Below are 27,223 nucleotides of genomic sequence, written 5' to 3'. Positions count from 1 at the left end.
TAGGAGGCTCTCTGCGATCCGGTGTTCTGCCAATCTATCTCTCAAATCGTGCTCCCTAGTGTTACTGAGCATGCGCATGCTTACAGTAGGTGGAAGTGAAGTCTCAAATAAAGACATTATAATACAGTATCCAAATACGGTCCCTCTCTACAGTGTACTGTACATGGAGTGAGTCGTCGTGTAAAATAACGTGATTCTGTTGTGGGAGCATCGTCTGATAGATGCAATGGATCTACAGATCAAATAAGCTACCAATGTAGCATCTTCTGATAGGGTAAATGCTACCTTATATGTGTTTGGTAGCGTATGGGTACAGCGTGCGCAGATTTGATAGGGAGCAGAGATTGGCTGATCACCCGCTCCGACTACAACCTACGTCACCACTGTTTACAGCTGCCAAAGGTCCAAAAGTCACGTGACTGCCCGGAAACCACCGGGTGACGTCTGGAAACATCCACTGCTCTGTTAATGACTGGTCGGAGTCTGGCTACTTTGTTTTTCAGGATCTGAAGAGTGTGTGGGGTTCTCAAGACGAATGTGCCTCTGTATTCAAACCTTAGAGGGAGGCGGCTGTGGAGGACAGCGAAAAGGGCGATGGCCTCAACGAACCCTAAGCAAGTGATCTGATATGGAGTATCTCCTCCCTGTGCTGTTTCTGATGATGCAATGTAGCCATACGGGTGGTAAGTTCAACATGATTAAAACCGCAGTACACTTGAATTGCACAGATCGATCGCTATATTTGTTCGGGTTAATGAAGGTCCCAATGACATGTCCATGTGTCTGTTGTCATTGGTCCTAATAACATGTCCATGTGCCTGTTGTCATTGGTCCTAATAACATGTCCATGTGCCTGTTGTCATTGGTCCTAATAACATGTCCATGTGCCTGTTGTCATTGGTCCTAATAACATGTCAATGTGCCTGTTGTCATTGGTCCTAATAACATGTCCATGTGCCTGTTGTCATCAGCGCTGGACACTCTCCCGGCTCCGATCAATGTCTCCATGGACTCTAGAAACTTCCGGCATGAGCTGACATGGGCCCCCGGGCCGGGGACCCCCCCGGGGACATACTACAGAGTGTACTCCAGGTAAACTACAGGGCCCACTTCCTAAAATACTACAAAGTGTTTATCAGGTTCAGTACAGGGCCTACTTCCTAAGATACTAGAGTGTACACCAGGTACTGTATAATCAGAATCAGTTACTTTTATTACATCTTATTGTACAAGTACAATAAGAGTAAAAATGTTACTTAGGCTCGGTCCCTCAACAGTCTCAAAAATACAAGATAAAGTAAATAAGGTAAGCAAAAATATAAATAAGTAAATATAAAATATAATAAATTAAGTAATAGTCAGAGAAACTAAGCCAGTGCTAATAAGTAATAATTAGTAATGAGGCGTAGTGAAGTGTAAAGTGTAAGTGTAAAGTGTTCAAATATGCCCACTTCCTATTTCTACTTCTTCACTTCACCCGTGGTCAGAGCTTGGCAGTCTCTCTTCGGAGAAAAGATAAAGTGGGGTACTTTATTTGTACCCTACTCTGTTAACACAATTGACTTTGGTGTTTTGTTTTGTACTTTAATTTAATTCCCATATTCATTCAATTTCTTTGTTAAAATGTTTTGTTTCATGTTTGAATAGGAACTGGTTTGAATGTCACATAAGTAATAGCAGCCTACCTGGCATGGGAAATTCCATGTGTGTATTTTATTACAACTATTTTGTTGATCTTTCACTTCATGGTTTAAACGCGTCTGTCTCTGTAGGCTATGTTCTTGTGGCCGGATGGTGGCACGTTTGACTGCAGGATACATTCTGTGATTTAAAGAAAAAAAATATGGTGTGCATGTTTCTTCAAGAAAAAATCGACCATACCATTTCTTATAAACCAGGCTCAAAGTGTGAGGAGATTACTGTGAGCATATTCATTTTGTGAAAATATTATAATTGTAGGGGTTATTTTAAATACTTTACTTTGACCATTCATACTTTAATCAAACCGTAGATACGTCATTCATGCATCATACATGCGTCAACAAGGAGTCTCTTTATCCTATAGATGCAGATGAATGTAAGGGATTGGGTATCTTGTTCAAAGATGCTTATAGGTTTGCTATGGACTGCTCCAGATCACTCCCCTTTAATTGAATCTTTGACAATTTACAACTTGTCGTTTTTCATTCATATTGTGTTATGCATCTGATTACCTCAAGAACTTATAACCTTAAGTTATATTGCCAATGGATCCAAACACTGATATCTAAGGATGCATCTTGTTGTTTTTCAACGTGAGACAGGATTTCCCGTAGACGTCCAAAGCCAAAGGTTTTCAAGAAGACCAGCGGTGTTCTGAAGCTGAAGAATTATCCGAAATACAAGATCTCCGTCATGGCTGTCTACAACCACTCCAACCACTCCCTGGAATCGCTGGAGTCCAAGGCCTTAGAGTTCAACGCTTTCCTTGACAGTACGTCAAGCCGTGTTGGATGATGTTTCAGGGTCTGTGTATTGGCAAATGTTAAAGTATGTTGTGTTCCTATGTGCCATTGCTATTTGGCCAGTAAGCCGACGCTTTTATACAAAGTCAAATAATCGTTTTTTAGGTACATATACATATCTTAATCAAGTTCATCTTTCCAGCTCGTATAGATCCTCCATGGCTCAGCCTGGTGGGAGGGGATCACCGCCTGGAGCTCAACATCTCCCTTCCCAAGGCCCACCAGTCCGCCAAAATAGAAGACATCCTCAAGTTCTACGATGCCAAAGTTACGATCACCTGGCAGAAAGCTGGAGACCACAGGGTACTTATTCCACCTTCTAACCCATATAATCCTCTCATCCCGTCACACTGGATTTCCTTTGCTCTATCTGACCGTTTTGTCTTTATTTCCTTACTTTTCTTTTGCTTATGGATGAGAAGAGAGGCTTGTGTAAGCCGCTGGCCTCTTTTCCTTCATCTCGCCTTCATCAGTGGTTTTTAGGAAAGCCCTTTTCTTTCTTTGTACTTCTGCTGTGCAAACGAAAAAACAAAAACGACTAGTCGTTAAGTGTATAACTTGCAAATGTGTTTACTTGTACCTTGTTTGAATTGGTTGCATGCAGAAACCAAATGTAGTCGTTCATTGCTTTGTTTTGAAGACCTCTTCCATGGACATGACCAATTCCAGCATGGTCCTGGGAAACCTGGAAGCCGGCATGAATTACTGCGTGAGAGTCCACCTTAGGATCCGCACCAATCCAAATACCTGGCCCTCCAGGTGTGTGTATGCATCAACCAGCGACCCGGAACCCAGCATGGGTAAGTTGCCGACGGTCCTTAAAGGACGGTTCTGAGTGATCATCATAAGAGTATCTTCCACTGTGTACTGTGTCATGATAGAGCGTGTGTACTGCAGGCCCTAGGGTTCTAGGGATCGCCGTCCCGCTCCTCGTCCTGGTGGTGGTGGGCACGGTGGCGCTCCTTGTTGGGCTGCACTATACTGGCTACCTGTGTGGAATCAAGGCCCATGTGCCCGCCGTACTGCTGGTAAGAAATGCTATTAACACTGTCCAACCCCTGCTCCTTAAAGGCACCCAGTGCAACTTTATGTAAACATTCAATGAAAAATAAACATTCAATTTCTAGTATTTTTTACACGTAGTAAGTTTCAATAACTCCATACCATTACATATCGACATTCAAGGAGCAAAGATGAGACGTCGTTGTGTGGTGAGAACTGATAGAAAATCGTAAACAACAACAATCGCCGGTGGGGAGAAGCCATTTTTCCATTGACTGGAAGCCTGCTTTATTTATTGTAGGTTACAAAAAATAAAGAAAATGGCGGCATTGTTGTTGTTATCGATTTTCTATCAGTTCTCACCACACAACGACGTCTCATCTTTGCTGCTTGAATGTCGGTATGTAATGGTATGGAGTTATTGAAACTTACTATGTGTAAAAAAGACTAGAAATTGAATGTTTATTTTTAAGCCTCGAAAGTTGCACTGGGTGCCTTTTAATGACCGGTCTCTGTAGTCACTGTCTAACCCCTGCTCCTTAATGACCGGTCTCTGTAGTCACTGTCTAACCCCTGCTCCTTAATGACCGGTCTCTGTAGTCACTGTCTAACCCCTGCTCCTTAATGACCGGTCTCTGTAGTCACTGTCCAACCCCTACCTGCTCCTTAATGACCGGTCTCTGTAGTCACTGTCTAGCCCCTACCTGCTCCTTAATGACCGGTCTCTGTAGTCACTGTCCAACCCCTACCTGCTCCTTAATGACCGGTCTCTGTAGTCACTGTCTAGCCCCTACCTGCTCCTCAATGACCTGTCTCTGTAGTCACTGTCTAGCCCCTACCTGCTCCTTAATGACCTGTCCCTGTATACCATTAGGGTTATTATCATTGGTCCCATTGCCTCAGTCTCCCCTCTGTCTGGATGTTCAGATGGTGCTCAGCCATGTCTACCTGGTCACGCCAGAGAGGACCATCCCTGACCCGGTGTACTTCAGCCCCAAGGCGGCCAAACACGACGGGACTGGGCTGCAGGACGACGATGACGACGAAGAAGAGGACGAAGAAGATGCCGACAAAGGGGAACACATGTACTTTAACAGAGCTGCAGATCTCTCCTTGGATTCCGACTCCTCGGATGCACCTGGGGATTCCCCTGGGAGCTCTTGCGGCAGGGCCTGCCCGACAGTGTGCAGCGGGTTGATGGCGGTGGAGTGGCCTTTGCCGGGGTCCCATCGTCAGCCAGATATCAGGGGCCACAGTGTTCAGGGGCCCGTTACGCTTGACAAGGACCTGCATGGGATTCAGGGTGGGGCCATGAGCCAGGGGGAGTGGAGTAAGGAGGCGCCGTCTGTGGATGAGAGGTGGAAAGAGGAGGAGGAGGAGGAGGAGGAGGAGGAGGAGGAGGAGGAGGAGGAGGGTGGTGGTGATGTAAATCTGTTCTCACTGACTCTTCTCAAGGAGGACAACTCTGGGAACATCAATCTGTGCTCAGCGATCTTTGGTGGGTTCAAAGAGGCTACTGACCATGAGACTGAGTTGGATGACGCTCCACGTGTCGCTCTACGGCCTCGACATGAGCCAGAGCCACACGGAACGCCAGGCAGACTCTCAGCACAGAGTCGTACGCCTTCAGACACTGAAGAAGTGCTGCTGTCCATCCTGGGCTCAGAGCAGCCACACAGAGGAGAGACAGAGCAAAGCAGAGAGGGCACATCCTGTAGTGACCTCATCTCTTATGGTGGCGAGATGGAAGAGGAGGAGGAGCCAGAAGAGGAATACTCCTCTGGATACATGGGGCGTTAATTTGGTGTGTGTGTGTGTGTGTGTGTGTGTGTGTGTGTGTGTGTGTGTGTGTGTGTGTGTGTGTGTGTGTGTGTGTGTGTGTGTGTGTGTGTGTGTGTGTGTGTGTGTGTGTGTGTGTGTGTGCGAGCGGGTATGCCCTTGTGTTAAATGCTGACCAATGATTTGAATAAATGATGTCAATCATGGATAAAGTCTGAAAACAAAAAGAGGATGTCACTATTGTCACATGTATATTACTAAGTTCATAGACAGGGGAACTTGGTTGTTGGCTTGATGGCCGGAATTGTGGATGAATCAGGTTACTTAAATCAATTATAAGTGTGCCTATAGTATAGGCGAAAAGGCAACAAAAATACCTTTCTAGTGCGTCCAACTGGAAGCAGCATGAACTATAATGTGGCTTCTCTTATAATAATAATAATAATAATAATAATACATTTAATTTAGAGGCGCCTTTCAAGACACCCAAGGTCACCTTACAGAACATATAGTCATCATTCAAAACTATGTAAAACAGACTAGGAATAAAAGGAAAACAGAGGTTAAACATGAATAATAATAATAATTAATAACACTCAAAGACGCCTAAAGTGAAGGGGGGACCTCACTAACCACCACCAATATGTAGCACCCACTTGGGTGATGCACGGCAGCCAATCGGTGCCAGAACGCTCACTACACACCAGCTTGAGGTGGAGAGTTAGGGATGAGGTGGAGAGTGAGGGAAAAGAACATTTAAACACTATCGACCATATTTAAACACTATGGACCACATGTAAACCCTATCGACCACATGTAAACACTATCGCCCACATTTAAACACTATCACCCACATTTAAACACTATCACCCACATTTAAACACTATGGACCACACGTAAACCCTATCGACCACATTTAAACACTATCGCCCACATTTAAACACTATCGCCCACATTTAAACACTATGGACCACATTTAAACACTATGGACCACAGGTAAACCCTATCCACCACATGTCACATTATAAGATGGAAGTTGTCATATTCAGCATGTTTACAAGTGTTAGAACATGTTTTGGTTAAGGTTTTATAAAATCATGAAAACAAATGATTTGTTATTATTGGTAATAATTGTTATTCGTAATAGCACTTTCGTGCTTTCTCTCTGCCTGACCCCATCTCACCCACCCAAGGCCCGCCCACTCCTGAGCACCCAATCAAAACACTGAACACTATCCAGCAACACCACCTAGAACCGTTTGAATATCAAAAACATAGATTAAACAAAAAATAATAAAATGTAATTATATTTATCTTTGCTTGTCACTGGCATTCAAGAAAATATAGAGAAACATTGTATGTGCATGCAAATATAGAAAAGAATGTGCTATGTCACGAGACTTCCTGTAATTTCCGCTCCACTGCTATCATCATGTAGCTCACTTTTGAAGAAGTTCTCCACCAAGTGTCACAATACAGAGTTAAAACGATCAGCATAGAAAGAAAGCAAACATTCCTTAAGAGACGGATCATCTTCAGCACGAAAGAAACGGTGCTTATCATATTTTAGCCTGTTGTTAGCATATAGGCAGTGACCGAAATTGTGATAATCTGCCACATGCTCCTCAGATGTTGAAATTGGCCAGTATGCTTTCCTTTTTAATCGATACAGGTGTGGATCACAGATGTTAAAATCAAAGCTAGGTAAGACCAGCTTCATTATTTATATAATATACTCCATATATCTAGTTAAAAGACACTGCTCAGCGATCGTGTACAATTTGATCGATATGATCTCACAGCAGTTCGATGATAAAGAGAGAAAGATTTGATTAGAGAGAGAGGGAGAGAACACATTTTGACTAAAAGTACTGTACGTATCGTTAGCAAGGTTTTGCGCAAAGTAAGGTTAACTACAAGGTCCCTGTGACTGACAGGGTCGGCATATGTCGGCACGGGGAGTCTGATCCCTTCGCTAACGCTGTGGGACTGACATGGCAGTGGGTCCAGGCTTCATCCTCTTGATGCTCGCCTGGCTCTCTCAGGTGTTCTCAGGTGAGTCCTCATACCCTCCACTTCCACTTAGCCTCCACTGCAAGTTATCAAGAACTCCTCTCTATGCTTTACCCTTGGGTAGCCCTATACATTTGGAGCTTCTGTGTGTGGAATTAAGGGCTATACGTTATGGAGCGACAGGACATTTAGGAAAGTTGCTTGTCGTTTTTTTTGGATGACATGTGAACATCAAATGCATAAACCTTTTTCCTACAATGCCAACTGAAAAGGTGTGTGTGTGTGTGTGTGGGTCCAGAAATTGTCCCTCTTCCTAAGCCGGTCAACGTGAATGTCACCTCCAGTCATTTTATTCACCTGTTGACATGGCAACGCGGTCCTGGGACGCCGAGGGGCGTGGCCTACAACGTCTCGGTGAGCTGTGAACGGTGAGTGTGTGTCAATTATTCTAGTATTAAATTGGCTGATAGCTTCAGAAGAAATTGTGTGTGTGTGTGTGTGTGTGTGTGTGTGTGTGTGTGTGTGTGTGTGTGTGTGTGTGTGTGTGTGTGTGTGTGCGCGCGCTTCCTTATATTGTATTCAAAGTATTCATGGCATGTAGGCCTATTATGTTTGTTGTGAGAGAGAATTATGTATTGATATTTTTGCCGAGCTAAGCCAACTTCGGTTCTGTGGCTTAAGCCCGAAGTCAACCTGAGCCCAAGAGGGCGATCAAAGAATTTTTTTTGATTGTAATGTTTCGTAGGGAGCACCCCCAAGGAGAGTAGGTAGGGGCTCTATTGTTTTGAGCCTCACAGAGAGGTAGAGCTCTATTGTTTTGAGGGGAGCCCCACAGAGAGGTAGAGCTCTATTGTTTTGAGGGGAGCCCCACAGAGAGGTAGAGCTCTATTGTTTTGAGGGGAGCCCCACAGAGAGGTAGAGCTCTATTGTTTTGAGCCCCACTGAGAGGTAGAGCTCTATTGTTTTGAGCCCCACAGAGAGGTAGAGCTCTAATGTTTTGAGGGGAGCCCCACCGAGAGGTAGAGCTCTATTGTTGTTGTACTTGCTTCGTTGAGGACTAAAGTCCATGAAAGCCATATTCTAGCGTCTGTCCCTACGGCAGTGTGCTTAGGGCTTCAGGTTTTTATTTAGCTTGAGTCATAGAGCACACATGGTACACACGCGTGTCCATACAGGTTACCGTTTCTGTGGTGCCAGCCCATCCTAATCCTATTTTGAATTCCTCTCGTCATCTAAACTAAAGAAGTCTTTTTTTTTAAATGGTATCACGTTAGACAGCAAAACTAATATTTCCATCTCCGTGTATCTCACTGGTAAAACCCAATGTAAACTCTTAATGTAATTTTACTGTATTGCTGACTTCCAGGCTGTTATGGAGTTTGTAGGTCAGCATGCTAATTAGTGAGATGAGCTTTAACATAGTTATAGTTGGTGAATAGTTATATTTGACAGTGGTTGTAACGGTTGGATTTGTAGACAATTTGTAACTGTGAAAGGGCTCCATTCCATATTATGTACTACCATGTGTGAATGTGATTAGCCATTACAAGCCATTTCAAAACCTTCCCTGCCCTGTGACTTGGCAACATGACAAACTGGAATGTCATAGATGTATGATGGAGAGATAAGACAACCAGTTGGTACAGTCCATCGGGTAGGCTGGTAGACTGTTCTAGCCACCATTCATCTGGGTGAATATTAGAAAACGGCTTGTAATGGCTACTCCCATTCACTTCTGGTGGTAATATAGGGGCCTTTAAAAAGTCATCGAAGATATAACCCTACACCCCCCCCCCCTTTCAGAGGGAGGGATTCATGCCTCCCAGTCAGATACCAGATAAACCCAGTTTAGGAATGAAGGTGTCACAGAGTCTAGGGCAGCGGTTCGCACTCTTCCTTGCGCTCCTGAACTCTTGGAGATTAAAGACGCACATCAGAATCTAGCTTCTACATTTTAAACAAATGTTATTAAACGTTAAGCTACAAGGCAATAATGCTCCAGAAAAAATGAATGTGACAGGGAGCAACTAAAGCAAATCGTCCCATGTAAACACAACTGTCTGTACGGCTGGATCAGTGGGGGCCCTGGGCTTGGATCTCTGCAACTAGACTGCCCCATCTCGGGGTAATGGCGACTGGTCAACCCTGCTTCACAAAGATAGGATGTTGCAAATAAGGGTTTTCAATCAGGGCCGTTTTCAGGGCCTTTGTGGTGATCTCAGGATATTACGCTGTGATCTTAATCCAGAATGTCGCCATAGTTGTTTACTCCAACACACCATGAAGGCGGCCATCATTCTGGTTCTCCAGCAGTAGTTCTACTTCCATCACTGGCATGCTCTTTCACCTGCCGTGTTCAGAGGGCTCCAGATCTAGTCCTTCCCAGTTCATGGGTATTAGACGCAGACAAGATGATTTGACGGGAGAGCATCCGGTAACGCTTTAAGTTATTTATTTCTTTGCAAACTGGGTACAATGACCTGCGAACAACTTGTAACACATTTACTACTATAGTCCATATTTTTCCTATGTTGGGGGGCTGCTGGTCTAGAGAACAAGGGCAGTCCCTCTAAACGGAGCACACATTGGTCTTGTTGCATTACACAGGCTCTGTGTATGAGATGCTTTTCGTCCGTCTTTACAGGGACCTCCCCTGGGTGCCCGTAGCAGGCTGTGTCCTTGTGAAACACCCGCTGGTTTGCGACCTGACCGGAGCTTTCACTAACCCCACACATGTGTACTACAGCATGGTTGTTGCAATACTAGAGTCCCAGGCCTCCCCCGAGGCCTACTCTACCGGCTTTAAGCCCATCAAAGACGGTAAGTGGTGGCCTCGATTAGAAGGATTCTGAGTAAAAGAACAAGTAGAATTAAAAACAAAAAACGGTGCTTTGTTAGAAACCTCTTGTGCCATAGATGCAGTATAACCACCCTTCTGACGGCCATGTTATTTGAGGGTTTTCTGAATTGTTTAAAGATCACAAATTTAGACTGAAATGCATAGTGGGCAAGTAGTGGGAGGGTAGATTTATTATCATTATCCTGCCAACGCTGTTTGGGATGTCTTCATCGCTTCCTCCGTAATGCTCATCAGTCGCATTAACGAGTTGCCCCTCCAGCCAATTGCTTTTCATTATTTTCCCGCAACAAAACCAATCCTGTGGCGACGATGATGTCAGGAGTTATCTCTGTAGCCAACCTCCCGTTGCCCTCAGGTGAGCTGGCCTCCCCGCTGCTGACGCTGGCCGCCTGTGACCACTCCCTGTGCGTGGACCTTCACCCCCCCCTGGAGCGCGTGAGGGCCCTCTACCAGGGCCTCCAGTACCAGCTCCGCGTCACCACCCACAGCCCCGGCAGCCAGCCGGCCGAGGTGAGGGGGAGCACTGGGCCAACAGGAGGGGGGCTGGCCAAGCGCTTTCAGACTGCCACAGATTCTGTCAAATACGTCAAGGTCTCCAGACTTAGACTGTCTCTTCCTGTGTGTGTGTGTGTGTGTGTGTGTGTGTGTGTGTGTGTGTGTGTGTGTGTGTGTGTGTGTGTGTGTGTGTGTGTGTGTGTGTGTGTGTGTGTGTGTGTGTGTGTGTGTGTGTGTGTGTGTGTGTGTGTGTAGTCCCTGGAGCGCACCTTGTCCCTGAAGCGCCATGTTTTGAAGGACCAGGCCCCTGGACGAGAGTACTGCGTCTCGGTCCGTATCCGGGACCCCCAGACCCACAGGGAGTTCCCCTTCAGCCCGCCCACGTGTGCCTCCACCCCCACGGCGGGGGTCCGCTCTGCAGGTGGGCCCAGGGCTGTGGATGTGGCGCCCGTATGAGTACTGCCTTATGTATTAAATATCTCGTTATCCACAACCTCAAGGGGCTACAGCGGTGGCTCTAATCATTCACAATGTACACGCCGTACGTTCAAATGATGATCTACCAATAGTGAAGGAACAGTATATACATGCCAAAATATACATTATACAGTACACAAGACAGAGAAACAGACATGACGCACGGGATGTGGTTTGTCTGTGGGCTGAACGTGAATTAAAGATGTCACTTTCAGCTGCACGGTTGCCCAGGCGACCGCCACAGGAAGTGTCCCTGTCTCAGTGTCTGTATAGCGAAGTTACAGACTGCTGTTCTGCAGTGGGGGGATAATAAAAAAAGTCATGAATAAATAAATTAAAACGTTTCTGAGGAAGGATAGGAAGCTTGACAGTTTATTGCAGTAATACAATGCATACAATACAGTATTTATAAAATACTATTTGATTAATATACTTCTGATCAACCAATATTGCAGGAACCATATGTACATACCGGAATATACATTATACAGCAGTAAATGCATGCAGTATATACATATACCAGTATATGTATGTACACTGTACATCAGTTTACACACGCAGTAAGTGCATCAGAATATATGTTATACATTATTATATTCATGTTACTGTTTACATGCAGTGTATACTCACGCACCTATCTCCATGTATCTATCTTCATGTATCTATCTCATATCTATCTATATCTTCATGTACCTATCAATCTCATGTATCTATCTTATTCTCTTCATCCATCTATCTCATGTGTCTATCTCATGTGTCTATCTCATGTGTCTATCTCATGTGTCTATCTCATGTGTCTATCTCATGTACCTATCTCATCCGTCTATCTCATCCGTCTATCTCATCCGTCTATCTCGTGTGTCTATCTCATGTGTCTATCTCATGTGTCTATCTCATGCATCTATCTCATCCCTCTATCTCATGTGTCTATCTCATGTGTCTATCTCATCCCTCCATCTCATGTGTCTATCTCATGTGTCTCCAGTTGTCCGTGTGCATCCAACAGCGTGAACGTGTCCCTGCTTGTGTCCTCAGATGTCCTTCTGGTGGTCTCCTTCCTTGCTCTGGTCCTGCTGGTGGTCGTCTTGTATCTGTTGGTGCAGACCGGTGTGGTCTGTTTGAAGAAACCCCTCCCCTCTGTCCTGGTACGTTCTGGCACTGTGGTAACCATGCTGTTGTCATAGTAACATCGTCATCAGCAGCAGGTGTGGTTTCTACAGTCACCTTAGCGCTTTGGCCGACTGTTGTGAGCGTTTTAGCAGGTGGGGCATGGCGATATGTTGCATTTAAATATCACCTGCTGTATTTTAAAACAGTTCAGATTTCACGGTGCCGGCGTAACGGCCTACAGACGGTGGGATTGTGAACAGGCCTACATGGTTGCTCTTCAGATTCACCTCCATTGTGTAAGCGTACTTCTTCACGGGTTCCTGTTTCCATCCCAAATTAGTCCAGTACAGCCTTCAGCGTGTAGACATCGACAGCACACAGGTCGTCTGCTCTTTAAAACATGGCTGGTGTGCATCGGTGCATAGTCGTTGTTTAAGACATTCTCCAGGAGGTTTAAGATTAAATATTTCATTTATATTTGACAGAGATTGCAAGCTTTTATAATTTTTTTGCAAAATGACAGACAGACAGACAATGAGGCATGTGCTGCGGTTTGTCTGTGGGCTGTACGTGAATCAAGGTGCTACTCTGCTGAACCGTTTCCTGACGACACCCACAGGGAGCCGCCCTGTCTCAGTGTGTCCTGGTACCAGACAGCTGTACTGCAGTGGGTCAGGTGGTTCATCGTATTGTTCCCCACAAAAACGAAGCAATCTCTGAATCGCTTTACAGTTCTTACTTATTATCTTGTGTGTCAGGCTTTCAAGAAATACATTGAATTACATTAATTTAGGACTTTCAATAACCTTCGGTGTTCAGACGCAAGCAACAGCAAACAACGTCACAAAAGTAATTCAGAATCAGAATCACTTTTATTACATCTTATTGTACAGTACACAAGAGTAAATTTCTTAGGCTTGGTTCCTCAACATTCACATAGCAGCAACAGTACAAGATAAAATAAATAAATACAGATAAGAAACCATATGAAAAGAAACAAAGTAAAAAATATAAAATAAGTATAAAAATAAATAAGTAAGTAGCAGCATCAATAATGATAACAAGTAATGATTTGCAATAAAGTGAAGTATAGGGTGTTCAAGTGGTAGTGATAGCAGCCACATGTAGGGTTATTGTGCAATAGATAAATGCTGTGCAAATACAATAGATGGTTAAATACCAGTCTATTGTTGTGGAGTGCGTGTGGATGGTTGGGGGGTAGTGTGTTTCTCCAGGAGTCTGACTGCTTAATTGTTAAGAGGCTCAGGATTGACAGGTTATTGCACAAATAAATCGATTTGTAAAAAGTCATATTTGATTATTTTAAATCCTTAAATTTCTATATTTTTATTATTAGATTATTCTACTAATGACTGAGCCGTGTAGTCGTGGCTGAATCCGATTCCAGCAGGCAGAGGCGTGTCGCAACCCGCAGAGCCACTCGCAGCAGGCCGGGGCAGGAACAGCTATTACCAGAACTGGTATCGCTTCTCAATTCACTTCCTACCGCCCTCCACTGTCGCTAACACCAGCCCCCGCGTGGGTTCAGCGACTACTGTACACTGCTCTGACGTCTGTGTGCAGGCCTGAGGCCACGGTGGGGGTCCTCCCTCTTCAGACAGCTGGACTGGCATTCCTGCACTGATTAGCCCCCTACCCAACGAACACCCATGCTTTTATAATAAGATACAAATAAAAATGTTGGTTGAAAAAAACAACCCCTTGACTTGATAACCTTCAAGTCAAGGGGTTCAGTTATTTGCAGGTATATTAAGAATACACGTACACATATGATATTCACGTGTGTATTATTCAAATAAACATTGTTAGCCATCAAGTAATTTGTTCGCAAACCAGTTTATTTGAATAATCTACATTTGTGTGTTTGGACATGTGTTCATGTATATTGTTTTCACGGGCACTCCGGCGCCCCTGCGGGTGTAAGTAGCGTGATCAGCTTCGCTTCCACTTCCTGTGAGTGCAGCTGTGTGTGGCGGTGGAGAGATGAGTCACTTCCCAACCTCATGTTTTGCTCTGTGTTCAATGAGTCGAACTATTTCACAGTGGTGAGGAGAATATATGACTCACAGTCATATTATTTCTTTTGTTTATGGTGTTTCTAACAATAATGACTTGAAAAGGGATAGTCTCTATTGATATTTTAATTTAATCTCTCTGTCTCTGTCGCTTCCCTCTCTCTGTGTCTGTGTCTCTCTTTGTATCTGTCTTCCCCTTTCTGTGTGTCTGTCTGTGTCTTATGTGTGTCTGTGTCTCTCTGTGAGTGTGTGTGTATCTTTCTATCTCTGTGTGTGCCTGTGTGTCTCTCTCTCTCTGTCTGTGTCTCTGTGTGTGTCTGTGTCTGTTTGTGTCTCTGTCTCTTTCTCTCTCTCTGTCTCTGTGTTTGTCTCTCTGTGTCTCTGTGTCTGTCCGTCTGTCTGTCACTCACAGATATTCATCAATCCCCTGGTAGAGGAGAGGCTTGCAATGCCGCAGAAAGAACGCGTCTGCGCCCACATCCACCTGGGGGCCGCGGCGCCCTCTGCTGGGGGGAAGTGTGTAGCGCGGGTGGACCACAGCGGCGAAGAGGAGGGGGTCTCCACCGCTGGGAGCGCCAGGTCCCTGGGAGGCTACGGGCCGCACGTGGACTCTTCTTGTTCCTCCTTCTCATCGTGCTCCTCATCGTCCTCCCTCTCCACACGCCCCCTCCTGGCTCCATCTCTTCACACGGTCGCTCCTTTAGCGGCCATCGGCACACCATGGCGTCACTCTGAACTGCAGTCCGAGCTCCGTGCCATTGCTCTGAAAACGTTGGGCTCGGTTGCTGTGACAACGTGGGACCAGCATGCTTTGCACCTTGCTTGTAGCGCAGACCCACCGGCACCGTCGCCGGAGGCGGAGCCTGGGGTGGGCTCGGGGGAGGGCTGCAGTGACGTGAACCTCCTCTCGCTGACCTTGGGGGGTCACCTCGAAGACGCGGCCACGCTGCCACCGACGGCCGAAGAGGAAGAGGTTTCCATGGAAACGCTCATCTCGGTGGAGGATGAGGACGTGGATGTGGAGGAGCAGGACGGGTATTTGAGACGTTAGGCCGAGCTGACAAACTCTAAACTTTTTTTTTAATTTGTTTTATTTCATTATACCACAAATGCACCTTTTCTTTGTCTTTAGTGTGATGACCTCCTACCGGTGAGCACGTAGATTAATCTGCTGGTTTGGTTAAAGCTATAGGACTAGATTTACATTCCAGGGAATAATTCCTACTCTCATTTTAACTGAATCGAAAGTCTTCAGGTAACAACTTGGTGTTCCAAGTTCCTTCGGCCAAGGTTCAAAACCTTATCTTTCCAAAGTATGAGTGATTAAGCTCTGAACCCTATGCTCTGAAACTCACTAAGATTGCGATGGACCTTGTTATTTTTGGGCCATTTTGTAGCCACCTATGAAAGGCCATTTGTTTATCCTTATGGCGCATGTCCACCGGCGGTTGCACTTCGGCCCAGCTCAGTAGTGAAGGGGCGGTATATAGATATAGGTTATCCTTTTGGACAGTGAAAACTGACTGGGCCAGCGCTGGTAGATCAACTCTTGCTGTGGCTGAATCGTCCTCTCCGGACCCCGATGCACCACGGGTCCCTCTCCGTAGCGGACGGGGGAACCCTGCGTCCCTCTGCCTCTCACACTCTGTCTTCTGGAACTGTTCACCAAGTGGCCTTCACAGACAAGTGAAGGCCAACCCATTTTGAGTTGGTCAACTGTTATACTTTTGCCATTAACTTCCAATTTATTTTGTACTTAGAAATGTTTATGCCATAGCATTGTTGACTACCTAATTCTGACCGGTCAATAAGGTTTGAAGGTTGTGCTTTATTTGTTAATAACGGGACACGTCTGCCTGTCAAATCAATTCATTACATAACGGTCTGATTGGACAAGTGACCAGATGTTTCCTTGATGACGCAATACCAATATCTACAAAGCATTCTTAACTTCAGCTGCTATAGGTGACCTTGGGTGTCTTGAAAGGCGCCTCTAAATTAAATGTATTATTATTATTATAGCCCAAATAGTATTATTGATGAAAGTTCTGTTAAGCTAGTTAAGTATTATTTTACAATAACGGGACGTCCCTTGGGGTCGACTCTTGACAGTCAGCAGAGTGCTGCCTGCGCTGGAACACAGTATTCGACCACAGTGGGTCCTCACACAGCAATCCTTAGGATGAAGCTGGTTTAAGAAGTGTTAATAATTATAGGATGGAAGTTTGATTTTGAATTACATTTATTGTGTTTGCTTACATTCAAAATTGTTGCATCGGAATCAGAATTGTGATCTATCCAGTCTAGATGATCACATGGTCCTCTATAAAACTGAAATGTGTTGTTACAATAATAATTCTGTCCTGTATTTTCAAAGTATTTACACACAAAAACACAGTTTCCATACTCACTCAAATACACATGTATTTTGTACCAATTACACTTATTATTCACACACAATCAAAGTACTTGTTGAAAACATTCAGTCAATGCCATAATCATTTCATATATTTCTACTTTTATACCAGTCTAATTAATCATATCTTTCACCCTTTTCTAACAATGTCAAATAAAAGTACAACGATAACTTACTAGTGTTCAAAAGGTTTCTTTCACATGAGTCAACAAGGGATCTCATCTCACTGTTAGTTTTTTTATGAAGACTAGGTGAATCCAGCCTGCACATAGAAACAGCCTGTTACACAAGAAATCCACCAGCTCATTTAAAGAGGAAAACCGTCCAGGCTCGCTACGCATGTCTCCTCGGAGCGTACATCTAAGCTGTGTGTGGCGCTCAGCTTGGCAGTTCATCGACTTGTTTGTTGAAAACACCTAGGGGTGGGACTACAGGCAAAATGAAACTTAGCCCTGCTCCTGAAATCCAAGGCATGACTCCCTACCGCTCACTGCTCAGTCCCCATACCATCAGCCTCCCTGCCTCTGCTCGGTCCCCCTACCTTCAGCCTCCCTGCCTGCGTCCGGACTGAATACCATGGCTCCGTGGGCGGCTGCGCTGCTGCTGCTGCTCCACTGCGGTAATATGGGAGGGTTATGAGTTCATGAGGCGCAACACATGAGGCGCAACACCAATAGCAACAGTCGTTGCTATTGGCTTGAATGGTGAAGAAGGACTTCACCTGCGGTAGAAGGGGGGGGGGGGGGGAATTCAACAAATACTATTTGTTTAAGAATAATTATGAATTTATAGTTGCTATCTGAGTAACTTGTAAGATTTACAGTACAGATGAGACAACTGGATTTCTAGATTTCTCTCCGTCTTTGTGTGTGTGTGTGTGTGTGTGTGTCTGTCTGTCTGTGTCTCTCTCTCTATCTCTCTCTCTAGGAGTGGGCATCTCTCTCCCTGCCCCCACCAACGTGTCAATCACCTCGGTCAACTTGGAACACACTCTTCACTTCCTGCCCGGGTCCGAGACCCCAGGTCACACACACTTCAGGATTCAGGTGATGAAAGTCCGGTAGGCCTACTATACTATTATACTGTACACATAAATACTTACATATTATTATACTATACACACTTATAAATTATCATACTGTACATACACAGTTGCACATTATTATACTATACACACTAATACTTACACATAATTATAACACACACTGCTTCATAACAGACCTGAATACTGACGCATAATAAAACATACACACAAAGAACATCTGGATATGTATCTGTGATGGACTGGTTTAGGAACATCTGGAATGTAGGTGTGATGGACTGGTTTAGGAACATCTGGATCTGTATCTGTGATGGACTGGTTCAGGAACATCTGGATATGTAGCTGTGATGGACTGGTTTAGGAACATCTGGATATGTAGCTGTGATGGACTGGTTTAAGAACATCTGGATATGTATCTGTGATGGACTGGTTTAAGACCATCTGGATATTTAGCTGTGATGGACTGGTTTAGGAACATCTGGATACGTAGCTGTGATGGACTGGTTTAGGAACATCTGGATATGTAAATGTGAGGGACTGGTTTAGGAACATCTGGATAGGTTAATGCTAGTTCAAGTACACTTATGCTAGTTCAAGTACACTTGGTTGTGTTACCACCACTGTGGCATTCAGTAAATCGGATGTAACCTCCAAGGGATTGGATAAACACTGAATCAGCTCCAAAGCCTTCTCCCCTCTCCTCATCTGAGCGATCGACCGATAAGCAGTGATATGACCGTCCCCTCAGCCGTTCCTCTCGTCTCCCAGGAGGAAGAGCGTGTGGAAGCCAGCAGCTCGTTGCTCCAGCCTGGAGCCCGGCCAGACCTGTGAGCTCAGCAGCCTCATGAAGGACCCCTGGGCCCGCTACCAGGCCCGCGCCCAGGCCTACAGCCCCGCTGGCAGCACCTCGGACTGGGCCACCTCGGGCCTCTTCCAGCCCATGACCCACTGTGAGAGCACACACACACCATCACACACACACACACACACACACACACACACACACACACACACACACACACACACACACACACACACACACACACACACCATCAAACACACACCATCACACACACACACACACACACACACACACACACACACACCATCACACACACACACACACACACACACACACACACACATCACACACATTAGACTATTAACAATATTTATTTAAATATCTAAGTTCCTTAGTGCTTAAATGGAAGTATTTTGATCTACTTCCTGACCTCCCCCTCTCTCTGCCCCCCCTCCCCCCCAGCGGCTGTGGGGCCCCCTGACGTGTCGGTGGCCGGCTGTGGGAACTGCCTGGTGCTGCAGGTCCGACCTCTGACCAGCAGGTGGCAGCAGCTGGAGCGCTACAGACACATGTTGCTGTCTGTACGCAGGACCCGGGACGGAGTACAGGTACAGGCACAGGGGGGGGGGGGCTCAAGGGCCCCTCTGGCCCCCAGAGAACAAGGGTTTTAATCCTTCCTCTTTTTCAGGAGAATATCTTTATTGTTGTACGGGTTTCTACTGCAGATGGTGTCGTATTAACATAATTCTTAGCTAGCTCAGCACTCCTCATTGTAACTGAATTATTGCTCGTTGACCAGTTGGTGGGGGGTTTGAGGGCCAGTGGCTGAACCCCAGCAGAGGGGCTGGGTTTCAGATCATACTCTGTAATCCTTTACTAGACTGAGTTCATTAGTTTGGCCGATGAGATCTAAATATACTTTTAAATTTTTCCTGACAAATGAAATTTGATCGGTGAGGTAGATCCACCCTTCTGTGGTTTGTTTTGGTTATTTTACATTTTTAGATCCTGTCGTCTATTAGCATGTTGACATCACCAGACCAGCTCGCAGATGCGTAATAGTCTCAAACCTCTCTGTTCATTTGATTTCAAAGGGGCGTTATCAACGGGTGCAAACCGCCTCTGGAAGCAGTGGTTAGGCCCTCAGCCAATCAGAGCCACGGAACCTGTGACACATCAGCGGCACCATCTTAGTTGTTTATGAGGATTCCTCAACAGCGCTCCTGTGTAGGGCGGCTCTGTACGAAACCCGCCCCGTATCAGATAGACAGTTGGGATGGATTGGCCTGACCAGGGCGAGCTCTGCAGGGAATCAGTCTGTAAATCGTACTGGAAATCGGTCTTGAAGTTAATCAGGAAGTCAGTCTGGAAGTCAGTCTGGAAACGGTCTTGAAATCAGGAAAACACCTGAAAGGAGAACCCAGAAATAGCTTTAAGGTTTTGTCCATCAGCGTTATTATAATAAGGGCTGTGAACGATGAGGTATAAACATGTTGTGTGTGTGCGTCTGCCCGCTCTTAAGTTCCACATGTCTGTCGACTACGAAGAGAAGACTGTGATTGGCTACCTGGAGCCCGGGGTGGAGTACTGTGTGATGGTGTCCATGGTGGCGTTCATCAAACAGAAATCGGCCCCTGTTAAATACTGTGCCTTCACCAGCCCTCCCAGGAACAACAGCTCAGGTACCACCAGTGTCGGTTCCTTAGAGGAGGCAACGGAGGCAACGCCTCCTCGTGATTTTCGTAAAAAAATTAAAATAAATTATTATTAAAGAATATTTATTTTTCAAAATTATCTCTGTGCAATGTGTGTTTATGACAGAATAATTACATGAAAATGTTGAAAATGTTAAAAAACAACAACTGCGAAGTGCCTTTGCAAGCGCGGAGGCTGGCCGACGTTACTCTCAGCATGTTGTTTTTGTGTCCAGGGTTGGCCACTGATACCCTTGTTCTACCAGACTCTCGTACTTCACTTCATTTAATTTATACAGAGAGTCTGGACCTGATCAATTGACAAACGTTAACTCACTTGAAGGCGGGTGTCTGTTGAAGTTTAAAATGATTGGATCTGCCAATCACTCTGCACAATAAATGACTTTATTGTCATTGTTCTCAGACACGCCCTCTGTTCGCTGATTGGGCGCACGCTGTGGCGGTGTCACGTTAAAATTGTACCGGGGGCGAAAATTGTACCGGCCTACGTCATCAGTTGTTGACAAATTCCAAACCTGCCTGGCAACGGACGACGCGATCGTCTGTTGCCTGGAAACGGGCGATCGCGTCGAATGACGTAGGAAGGTTCTTGAACATTCGCGAACTTTCATGCTCGTTCATTGCACTCCTTCATTGAGCGTGACAAGACAGGTTTTTGAAACCTGCTTTAAACACTCAGTTTACTAGCTAAATTCGATTAAACAATTCAATACAATACAAATATAAAGTAAAAACAAGTGTTATCTAGCGATCTGTTATCTGTATTATGTTATTTCGTCTTTGGAAACATGAGCCGAATGTTTTTTGAAACCTGCCCGGCAACGGACAACCCAATCAAATCAGTTGTCAACAACTGATGACGTAGGCCGGTAAAATTTTCGCCCCCGGTACAATTTTTACGTGACAGCGCCAGAAAACCAAATTACATACAGCAGGTCCAGACCTAGTACTGAAGGGAAATTCTAATTGAGCGGAAGTACTTAGGCGGGCGGAGCCAGGCTAGGCCACTGAAGGGAGCGGAGGCAAAGGGGCCAAAACTCACTTTTGCCGCCTTTGAGAATAAAAAATAACCAATCACAATTCAGTTTCACTGTTGCGAGGTAAATCATCAATACCATATTAAACATAGGAAGAGAGGCCAGCCTCATCCACTCCTTGCAACCAATCACAAATCAGTATTTTTTTTAAATAATGTTCTGAGCAAATTCGTTCTTTCTAGTCAGTTGCCGCGGCTAAGAAAGATTACGACTAACAACGATATCAACATGGAGGAGAATATAATTCAATATCTACAAGAACACAATTTTCGAGGCTACAGTTTGAGCATAAAGAGAATGGAAGACCAACACCGAGACTGAACTTGATCCAGACCACAAAAGCAGGTGGCTCACGAAGCTTCAAGGAGGAGAACTACGCTCGGACGGAATGGCTAGCTGGCTCTGATCGGAAATTATTCTGCTGGCCTTGCATTTTGTTTGATGAATCACCTACATCTAACCCATGGATTAGCATTGGATTTGATGACTTAAAGAAGAACTTGAAAAGAGCCATGGAGAGACATGGCAAGTCAAAGAGCCACATTAATTCCAACTTAAAGTTGAAACTGTTTGGACGTGTGCAGTTTTGATGAAGCCCTCAGCCAGGCAGCTAGCATCGATACCCAGCGCCACAATGGACTTGTGAGAAGAAATCGGGAGATACTACGTAAAATGATTATTGCAGTGGTATACCTTGGGAAGCAAGAGCAGGCCTTCCGTGGGCACAATGAGTCAGCTGAATAGCCTTAATAAGGGGAATTACGTTGAATTGGTGGAGTCTTACTGTGAGGTAGATCCTGCTAGCTGAACATCTAGAATCAGCCACAGTTTTCAAAGGGACATCAAAAGCCATAAAGAACGACATCATTCATAGCATAGCAATGGTGATCAAGGCAGACATCGATCGCGAAATTAGTGCAGCTCCATTCATCGCCGTGCAAGCTGACGATACAACTGATGTGTCCTGCCAGTGTCAGATCTCTGTCATCCTTAGATAATGTGAATGAGAAAGGGAATGCGTGCAAACGATTCTTAGGATTTGAGGATGTCAGTGCAGAAAGAGATGCCGCGGCTTTAACTGAAGTTGGAACGGGAACATTAAGAAAGTACAACCTGGAGGAGAAATTAATATAATCGACACTGTTGTATGCATATCGTTTACTCTGTCTTGGTTGTTCAGGGATGGCTTTCCCATTAAATGTTAGTTTACTGTTTTGGTTTTCTAACAAAATAAACGAGTCACGCATTCGTGTGCCCAACGTGAGGAATTGTCTCTTTCCATTTAATGCAATTTCCACAATATTTTATTTATGTGATTGGAAGATACGTGTCGTTGACCCTGTAGGCTGCCATGCCATGCATTACATTTAAGCAGCACGCTCGCACCATGAATGAACTTGACTTTATGAAGTTGAACTTTGGCTGCACGTTTAATTAAAAGTTTAGAAGCATTGTACTCTGCTGATACACTGTTAAGTGTCTAGTTTATTTTAGTTATTATCCTCTAACCCTGCGTTCACACCAAAAGATGCAAAAAGTTGACGCGCGGCACGATCCCATTCAAAGTGAATGTAGAGACGCGTTGCTGCTTTGCTGCCGCAGCATTTGCTGCCGAGAAAACCGGCAGCAAAATTTGATTTGCGGCGCGGCAAAATCTGATTTGCAGCGCGGGATGCCCGTGCCCGCTGCCGGGCACGGGCGGCGGGCGCGTTCACGTATTTTGCGGTGCGTCAAATGCTGCTCGAGTTGAAATATTTCAACTTTTCGGCAGCAAACGCGGGATGACAACGTTGCCACTGAGGCGTTGCCACTGAGGCGTTGCCACTGAGGCGTTGCCACTGAGGCGTTGCCACTGAGGCGTTGCCACTGAGGCGTTGCCACTGAGGCGTTGCCACTGAGTGACATGCCGTAACAGCCAATCAGTGTTACTCCCTTGGAGTGACATAGAGTTCACTACCGTTACATTTATTTAGTAACTCGAAAAACCCCACAAATCAGCATTCTGTAGTGTAGTTGTGTTTACAGTTAAACTAAACTATGAGTATGCTAAAGGGCTAGAATAACAACCCCAAACAAAACCCAGTTTGGTGCCAGGCAGCACCAGCCTTCCAGGCTCCGAATGGTCTCATGAACCCATAAACAACGGTCATTCCGACGTCTCTCCCTCTTCCACAACAGGTAAAGACATGCAATGCTCGTAATGTCGGCCATGGTTGTGAATGAATTCAGAAGCACAGCGGGCAAAACTTGCCGTGCCGCGAAACTTCCCGCGCTGCAAAACTGCGGCGCAGCAGAACTTTTGCTGCGCGTCAAAACCTTTGCTGCGCGTCAAAACCTTTGCTGCGCCGCAAAACTTTTGCTGCGCCGCAAAACTTCGGCGTCAACGCGTTCGGGCAGCAAATGCATCTTTTGGTGTGAACGCAGGGTAACGACGCCTCCAAACGACGCGTCACGCGAGTATGTTTTATTTTTTTAAGTTGTGTAGAAAAGACATGCATGCTGTGTAGAAAAGGGTGCACTGCGCGCATTCATGAATGCGCGTTCATGTTTGCCTCCCTGGTGAGCTCGGCCAGGAACCGCTACTGGGTACCACGACAGAGGATTGGGTTCACGCTCTGTTTCTCTCAGTCCAGTCCGTTGAAAGCCTCTTCCCTAAGATGAAAGGACCAATCAGCGCTAGGGGGAGGGACTATAAGTCTGTGATGAAAGGACCAATCAGCGCTAGGGGGCGGACCAATCAGCGCTAGGGGGAGATCAGGGGGATCAGTCTGTGATGATATACATTCTACTTGCTGTAGTTTGGTCTGGCTTTGCGAGACTAGTGATGATATGACAATCAGCGCTAGGGGGAGGGACTATCAGTGAAGTGGCAAACCCTTTGTTCGCCCTATATATTCCTGAGGCAGAGGTAGTCCGACACACATTTCTTGGGAAGCACGCACAGAGATTGTTTAACTTGGTGTTGATTCATTTATTAAGCAATAACTCCGGTTGACTTTCCAGGAAATAACTAAACATAAAAACTCCAGACAATGTAACCGTTTGCGGCCAAAACAGGGTTCTTCGTATTGGACAAAAAGGGCTTTTCAATGTAAAATAATCCTTCAAAAATGCGTCCAATAATGCGAAATAATGCGATAATGCGGTCAGAAAACTGTTGGCTCTCTGCCTTCCAAACCCGAACTACAGTAATTAGCCTGCCCTATATGAGGGCCTCCAATAGGCTCCAGGTAGAGCGTGACACACCTACTTCCCCAGGTGACACAATGGACTAATCACCACGTCATCACAAAGTGCATAAATATACATATGAATTAAAGTTTGATTAATATTTCATATACTTTATAATTCATAACTCATACTTTTAGCCTTAGACTCAAAATATATTTACTTAAAAATATTCAACACAAAATACCTCTAAATGGCTCCAACAATCAGTCTGTGATGACGGGACCAATCAGTGCTAGGGAGCATCAGTCTGTGATGAACAGGGAATAGTGCAGTCTGCCAATGGAACAAAAAAAAAGGCAATTTGATAACAAATAGACTGAACAGCGATCATAAAAGATAAATAAATCTGTACGGTAGGCTTTCCAAAGGAGAATATGTTTTCTCCGAATCCAACCGGATTCGGAGAGGGTGAAGAGAGTGAGAACGTCCCCAAGTGGTTCATTCTGATGGTCAGCCCGTGCCCATATTTGGAAATCTATTTCTGCCCATTGAAGGCCAGACTGATAATCATTAATAATCAAATCTATAATATAATAATATATAATACCCGGACAGTCTCACAATGAATCCCCTTTATTGAGTCCTAGTGCCACCACCCCCATCCTCCTGGACCTCCTCTCTGCTCTCTCCTCCTCCTCTCCTCCTCCTCCTCCTCCTCCTCCTCCTTCTCTCTCCTCCTCTCTCCTCACCCTCCTCCTCCTCTCTCTCTCTCTCTCTCTCTCTCTCTCTCTCTCCTCCCCCTGCTCCTCCTCTCCTCATCTCTCTCTCTCCCCTCCTCTCCTCCTCTCTCCTCACCCTGCTCCTCCTCTCACCTCTCCTCCTCCTTTCTCCTCTCCTCACCCTCCTCTCCTCTCCCCTCCTCTCCTCCTCCTCCTCTCCTCTCTCCTCACCCTCCTCCTCCTCTCCTCTCCCCTCCTCTCCTCCTCTCTCCTCACCCTGCTCCTCCTCTCACCTCTCCTCCTCCTTTCTCCTCCTCCTCTCTCCTCCTCCTCTCCTCCTTCTCCTCACCCTCCTCCTCCTCCTCCTCCTCCTCCTCTCTCCTCACCCTCCTCCTCCTCCTCTCCTCTCTCCTCACCCTCTCCTCCTCTCCCCCAGTCCTCCTGGTCCTGCTGGGGGCCTCCGGCCTGCTGGCCGCGGCCCTCGTTGGGTTCCTGGTCCTCCGCCGCCGCCTCCAGGCTGGGCCGCACGCCCCCGGGACCCGGGACCCCGAGGGGGTGAGGCTGGGACCATGGAAACCGCTCCTTGTTGTTGTTGTTGTTGTTGTTGTGGTTGAGGATGTGTGAGTCGGGGTTCCCCCAGTGAGGGGGGGTTCTCCATGTAGGGGGGGTTCCCCGTGGGAGGGGGGGGGGGGGGCCCTGTAGGGGGGGTTCCCTGTGTGAGGGGGGGTTCCCCGTGTAGGGGGGGTTCATAGACACTGTGCGCTGCAGGATGCTCTTGTCTCATGTCTACCAGTTGTGTGCACGTCCTCCACTTCCGCCCTCTCTCTGCTTCTCTCTCTCTCTCTGCTTCTCTCTCTCTCTCTCTCTCTCTCTCTCTCTCTCTCTCTCTCTCTCTCTCTCTCTCTCTCTCTCTCTCTCTCTCTCTCTCTCTCTCTCTCTCTCTCTCTCTCTCTCTCTCTGCTCTGCTCTGCTCCGCTCCTGTTGACTCACTTTCTAATCCTCTCGTGGGTTTCCCCCCCCCCCCCCCCTTTGTACAGTTTCATTCTCTATTTTCCAAACATGATAATCTTTCTCCTCTATCTATCTTTTCTCTCTTTCTCTCTCAGCAGCATTATATCCTCACAAGATTATGTATACCCCAAGATTATGTATATCCTGCAAGAAAATCTGTATGCCCCTCTAACAGGGCTGTCTGTCTGTCTATCTGTCTGTGTCTCTGTGTCTGTCTGTCTGTCTGTCTGTCTGTCTGTCTGTCTGTCTGTCTGTCTGTCTGTCTGTCTGTCTGTCTGTCTGTCTCTCTCTCTGCGTCTCTGATAGTCTCTCAGCCCTCTCTGTGATGACGGAGCCCAGTGAAGCCTCCTCTTCATGTCTGGCCCTCACTGAGAGACCAATGGGCAGAAGAAGAAGGATGGGGATAAATCTTCCTTTTAATGTCGCTGTTCTGACCTCTGTCCATTTATTTTATTTTCATTTTTCATCTTTGATGTGTTGCTTACAGACAAGTAGCACACACCTCAATATGCTGCCATATTTTAATGTTAATTAACTCTTTCAACATTTGTATAACTGTATCCATTTACTAATAAGCTGTGAGCCACTATAAATCAGTAAAGTACATCTTCTAGATCCATTACGTTTCTTTCTGTTTGTTTACTGTCATAATGAACAAACTGATAATATTTAAATCAAGGTTTCCATTCAGCTTATCTAAATGCCATGTTTATTTCAGATATATAATGACTTGAGTTCCTTTAAGTCATGAGTATGAATGCAGTTAAACATGTTGGAAGATACATCGGCTGGAAGCTTGCCTCGATTTCCTAGAAGCAGTTGATTACTGTACACAGTTTGGCTTTCCACAGGCCCCCATAGGACGACAGTTTAGTAGGCGGACCTCTTCCGGTTGGTCCACACTAGTCTCAGGTCCGCTGCCTTTGGGGTGGTCCCAACTAATCTCAAGGCAGCTGCTTTTGGGGTGGTCAACACTGGACTCAGGCCAGCAGCTGCTGTTGGGCGGGTCCATGTATGAACCCGTTAGTCCAGGT

At 45.8% G+C, this 27,223-nt stretch overlaps 3 protein-coding genes and 1 long non-coding RNA gene across 7 annotated transcripts; 3 read left to right on the top strand and 1 right to left on the bottom strand.

Annotated features, from left to right (window-relative positions):
* The first annotated feature begins 414 nt into the window (after positions 1-414).
* Positions 415-5,312, top strand: crfb1 (cytokine receptor family member b1). The gene is made up of 7 exons (XM_060035661.1): positions 415-683; positions 972-1,092; positions 2,304-2,473; positions 2,647-2,807; positions 3,145-3,304; positions 3,402-3,532; positions 4,434-5,312. The coding sequence occupies exons 1-7, from the start codon at positions 629-631 to the stop codon at positions 5,304-5,306; spliced, it is 1,671 nt and encodes a 556-aa protein (XP_059891644.1). The 5' UTR covers positions 415-628; the 3' UTR covers positions 5,307-5,312.
* Positions 5,313-5,365: 53 nt separating this feature from the next.
* On the bottom strand, positions 5,366-6,633 carry LOC132445584 (uncharacterized). The gene is made up of 2 exons (XR_009522651.1): positions 6,307-6,633; positions 5,366-5,711 (listed from the first exon to the last, which is right to left on the bottom strand). It is a non-coding gene; the product is annotated as an uncharacterized LOC132445584 (long non-coding RNA).
* A 12-nt stretch (positions 6,634-6,645) lies between these two features.
* crfb2 (cytokine receptor family member b2) lies at positions 6,646-16,867 on the top strand. 4 transcript variants are annotated; one of them, XM_060035657.1, is made up of 13 exons: positions 6,646-6,837; positions 6,958-6,989; positions 7,223-7,340; positions 7,597-7,726; positions 9,943-10,118; positions 10,514-10,668; positions 10,909-11,074; positions 12,166-12,275; positions 12,447-12,536; positions 13,649-13,812; positions 14,189-14,306; positions 14,689-16,241; positions 16,299-16,867. In XM_060035657.1, exons 3-12 carry the CDS (start codon positions 7,280-7,282, stop codon positions 15,325-15,327), a joined length of 1,809 nt encoding a protein of 602 aa, XP_059891640.1. In that variant the 5' UTR covers positions 6,646-6,837; positions 6,958-6,989; positions 7,223-7,279; the 3' UTR covers positions 15,328-16,241; positions 16,299-16,867. The 4 variants fall into 4 exon arrangements, with proteins under 4 accessions (XP_059891640.1, XP_059891641.1, XP_059891642.1 ...); XM_060035658.1 differs by lacking the exon at positions 12,447-12,536 and having other exon boundaries at positions 6,646-6,989; XM_060035659.1 differs by lacking the exons at positions 13,649-13,812; positions 14,189-14,306 and having other exon boundaries at positions 6,646-6,989.
* Positions 16,868-17,378: 511 nt separating this feature from the next.
* LOC132445583 (interferon alpha/beta receptor 2-like) lies at positions 17,379-26,863 on the top strand. The gene is made up of 6 exons (XM_060035667.1): positions 17,379-17,752; positions 18,503-18,684; positions 18,999-19,144; positions 20,059-20,218; positions 25,615-25,733; positions 26,496-26,863. The coding sequence occupies exons 1-6, from the start codon at positions 17,742-17,744 to the stop codon at positions 26,529-26,531; spliced, it is 654 nt and encodes a 217-aa protein (XP_059891650.1). The 5' UTR covers positions 17,379-17,741; the 3' UTR covers positions 26,532-26,863.
* The last annotated feature ends 360 nt before the right edge of the window (positions 26,864-27,223 follow it).

The sequence above is a fragment of the Gadus macrocephalus genome, chromosome 17 (genome assembly GCF_031168955.1).
Source record: "Gadus macrocephalus chromosome 17, ASM3116895v1".
NCBI classification, from domain to species: Eukaryota; Metazoa; Chordata; class Actinopteri; order Gadiformes; family Gadidae; genus Gadus; species Gadus macrocephalus.
Note: the sequence above shows the minus strand (reverse complement) of the source record. Positions and strands in the feature narration are given on the sequence as shown.

Coding starts and splice junctions, on each gene's coding strand:
- crfb1 (XM_060035661.1), top strand. CDS start 629: ATGGAGTATCTCCTCCCTGTGCTGTTTCTGATGATGCAATGTAGCCAT. Junction 1,093..2,303: donor TACTACAGAGTGTACTCCAG/GTAAACTACAGG, acceptor AACGTGAGACAG/GATTTCCCGTAGACGTCCAA. Junction 3,305..3,401: donor CGACCCGGAACCCAGCATGG/GTAAGTTGCCGA, acceptor TGTGTACTGCAG/GCCCTAGGGTTCTAGGGATC.
- crfb2 (XM_060035657.1), top strand. CDS start 7,280: ATGGCAGTGGGTCCAGGCTTCATCCTCTTGATGCTCGCCTGGCTCTCT. Junction 7,727..9,942: donor GTCTCGGTGAGCTGTGAACG/GTGAGTGTGTGT, acceptor CCGTCTTTACAG/GGACCTCCCCTGGGTGCCCG. Junction 12,537..13,648: donor TTCAGATTCACCTCCATTGT/GTAAGCGTACTT, acceptor ATCCGATTCCAG/CAGGCAGAGGCGTGTCGCAA.
- LOC132445583 (XM_060035667.1), top strand. Junction 18,685..18,998: donor CTTCCAGCCCATGACCCACT/GTGAGAGCACAC, acceptor CCTCCCCCCCAG/CGGCTGTGGGGCCCCCTGAC. Junction 25,734..26,495: donor GGACCCGGGACCCCGAGGGG/GTGAGGCTGGGA, acceptor CGTCTCTGATAG/TCTCTCAGCCCTCTCTGTGA.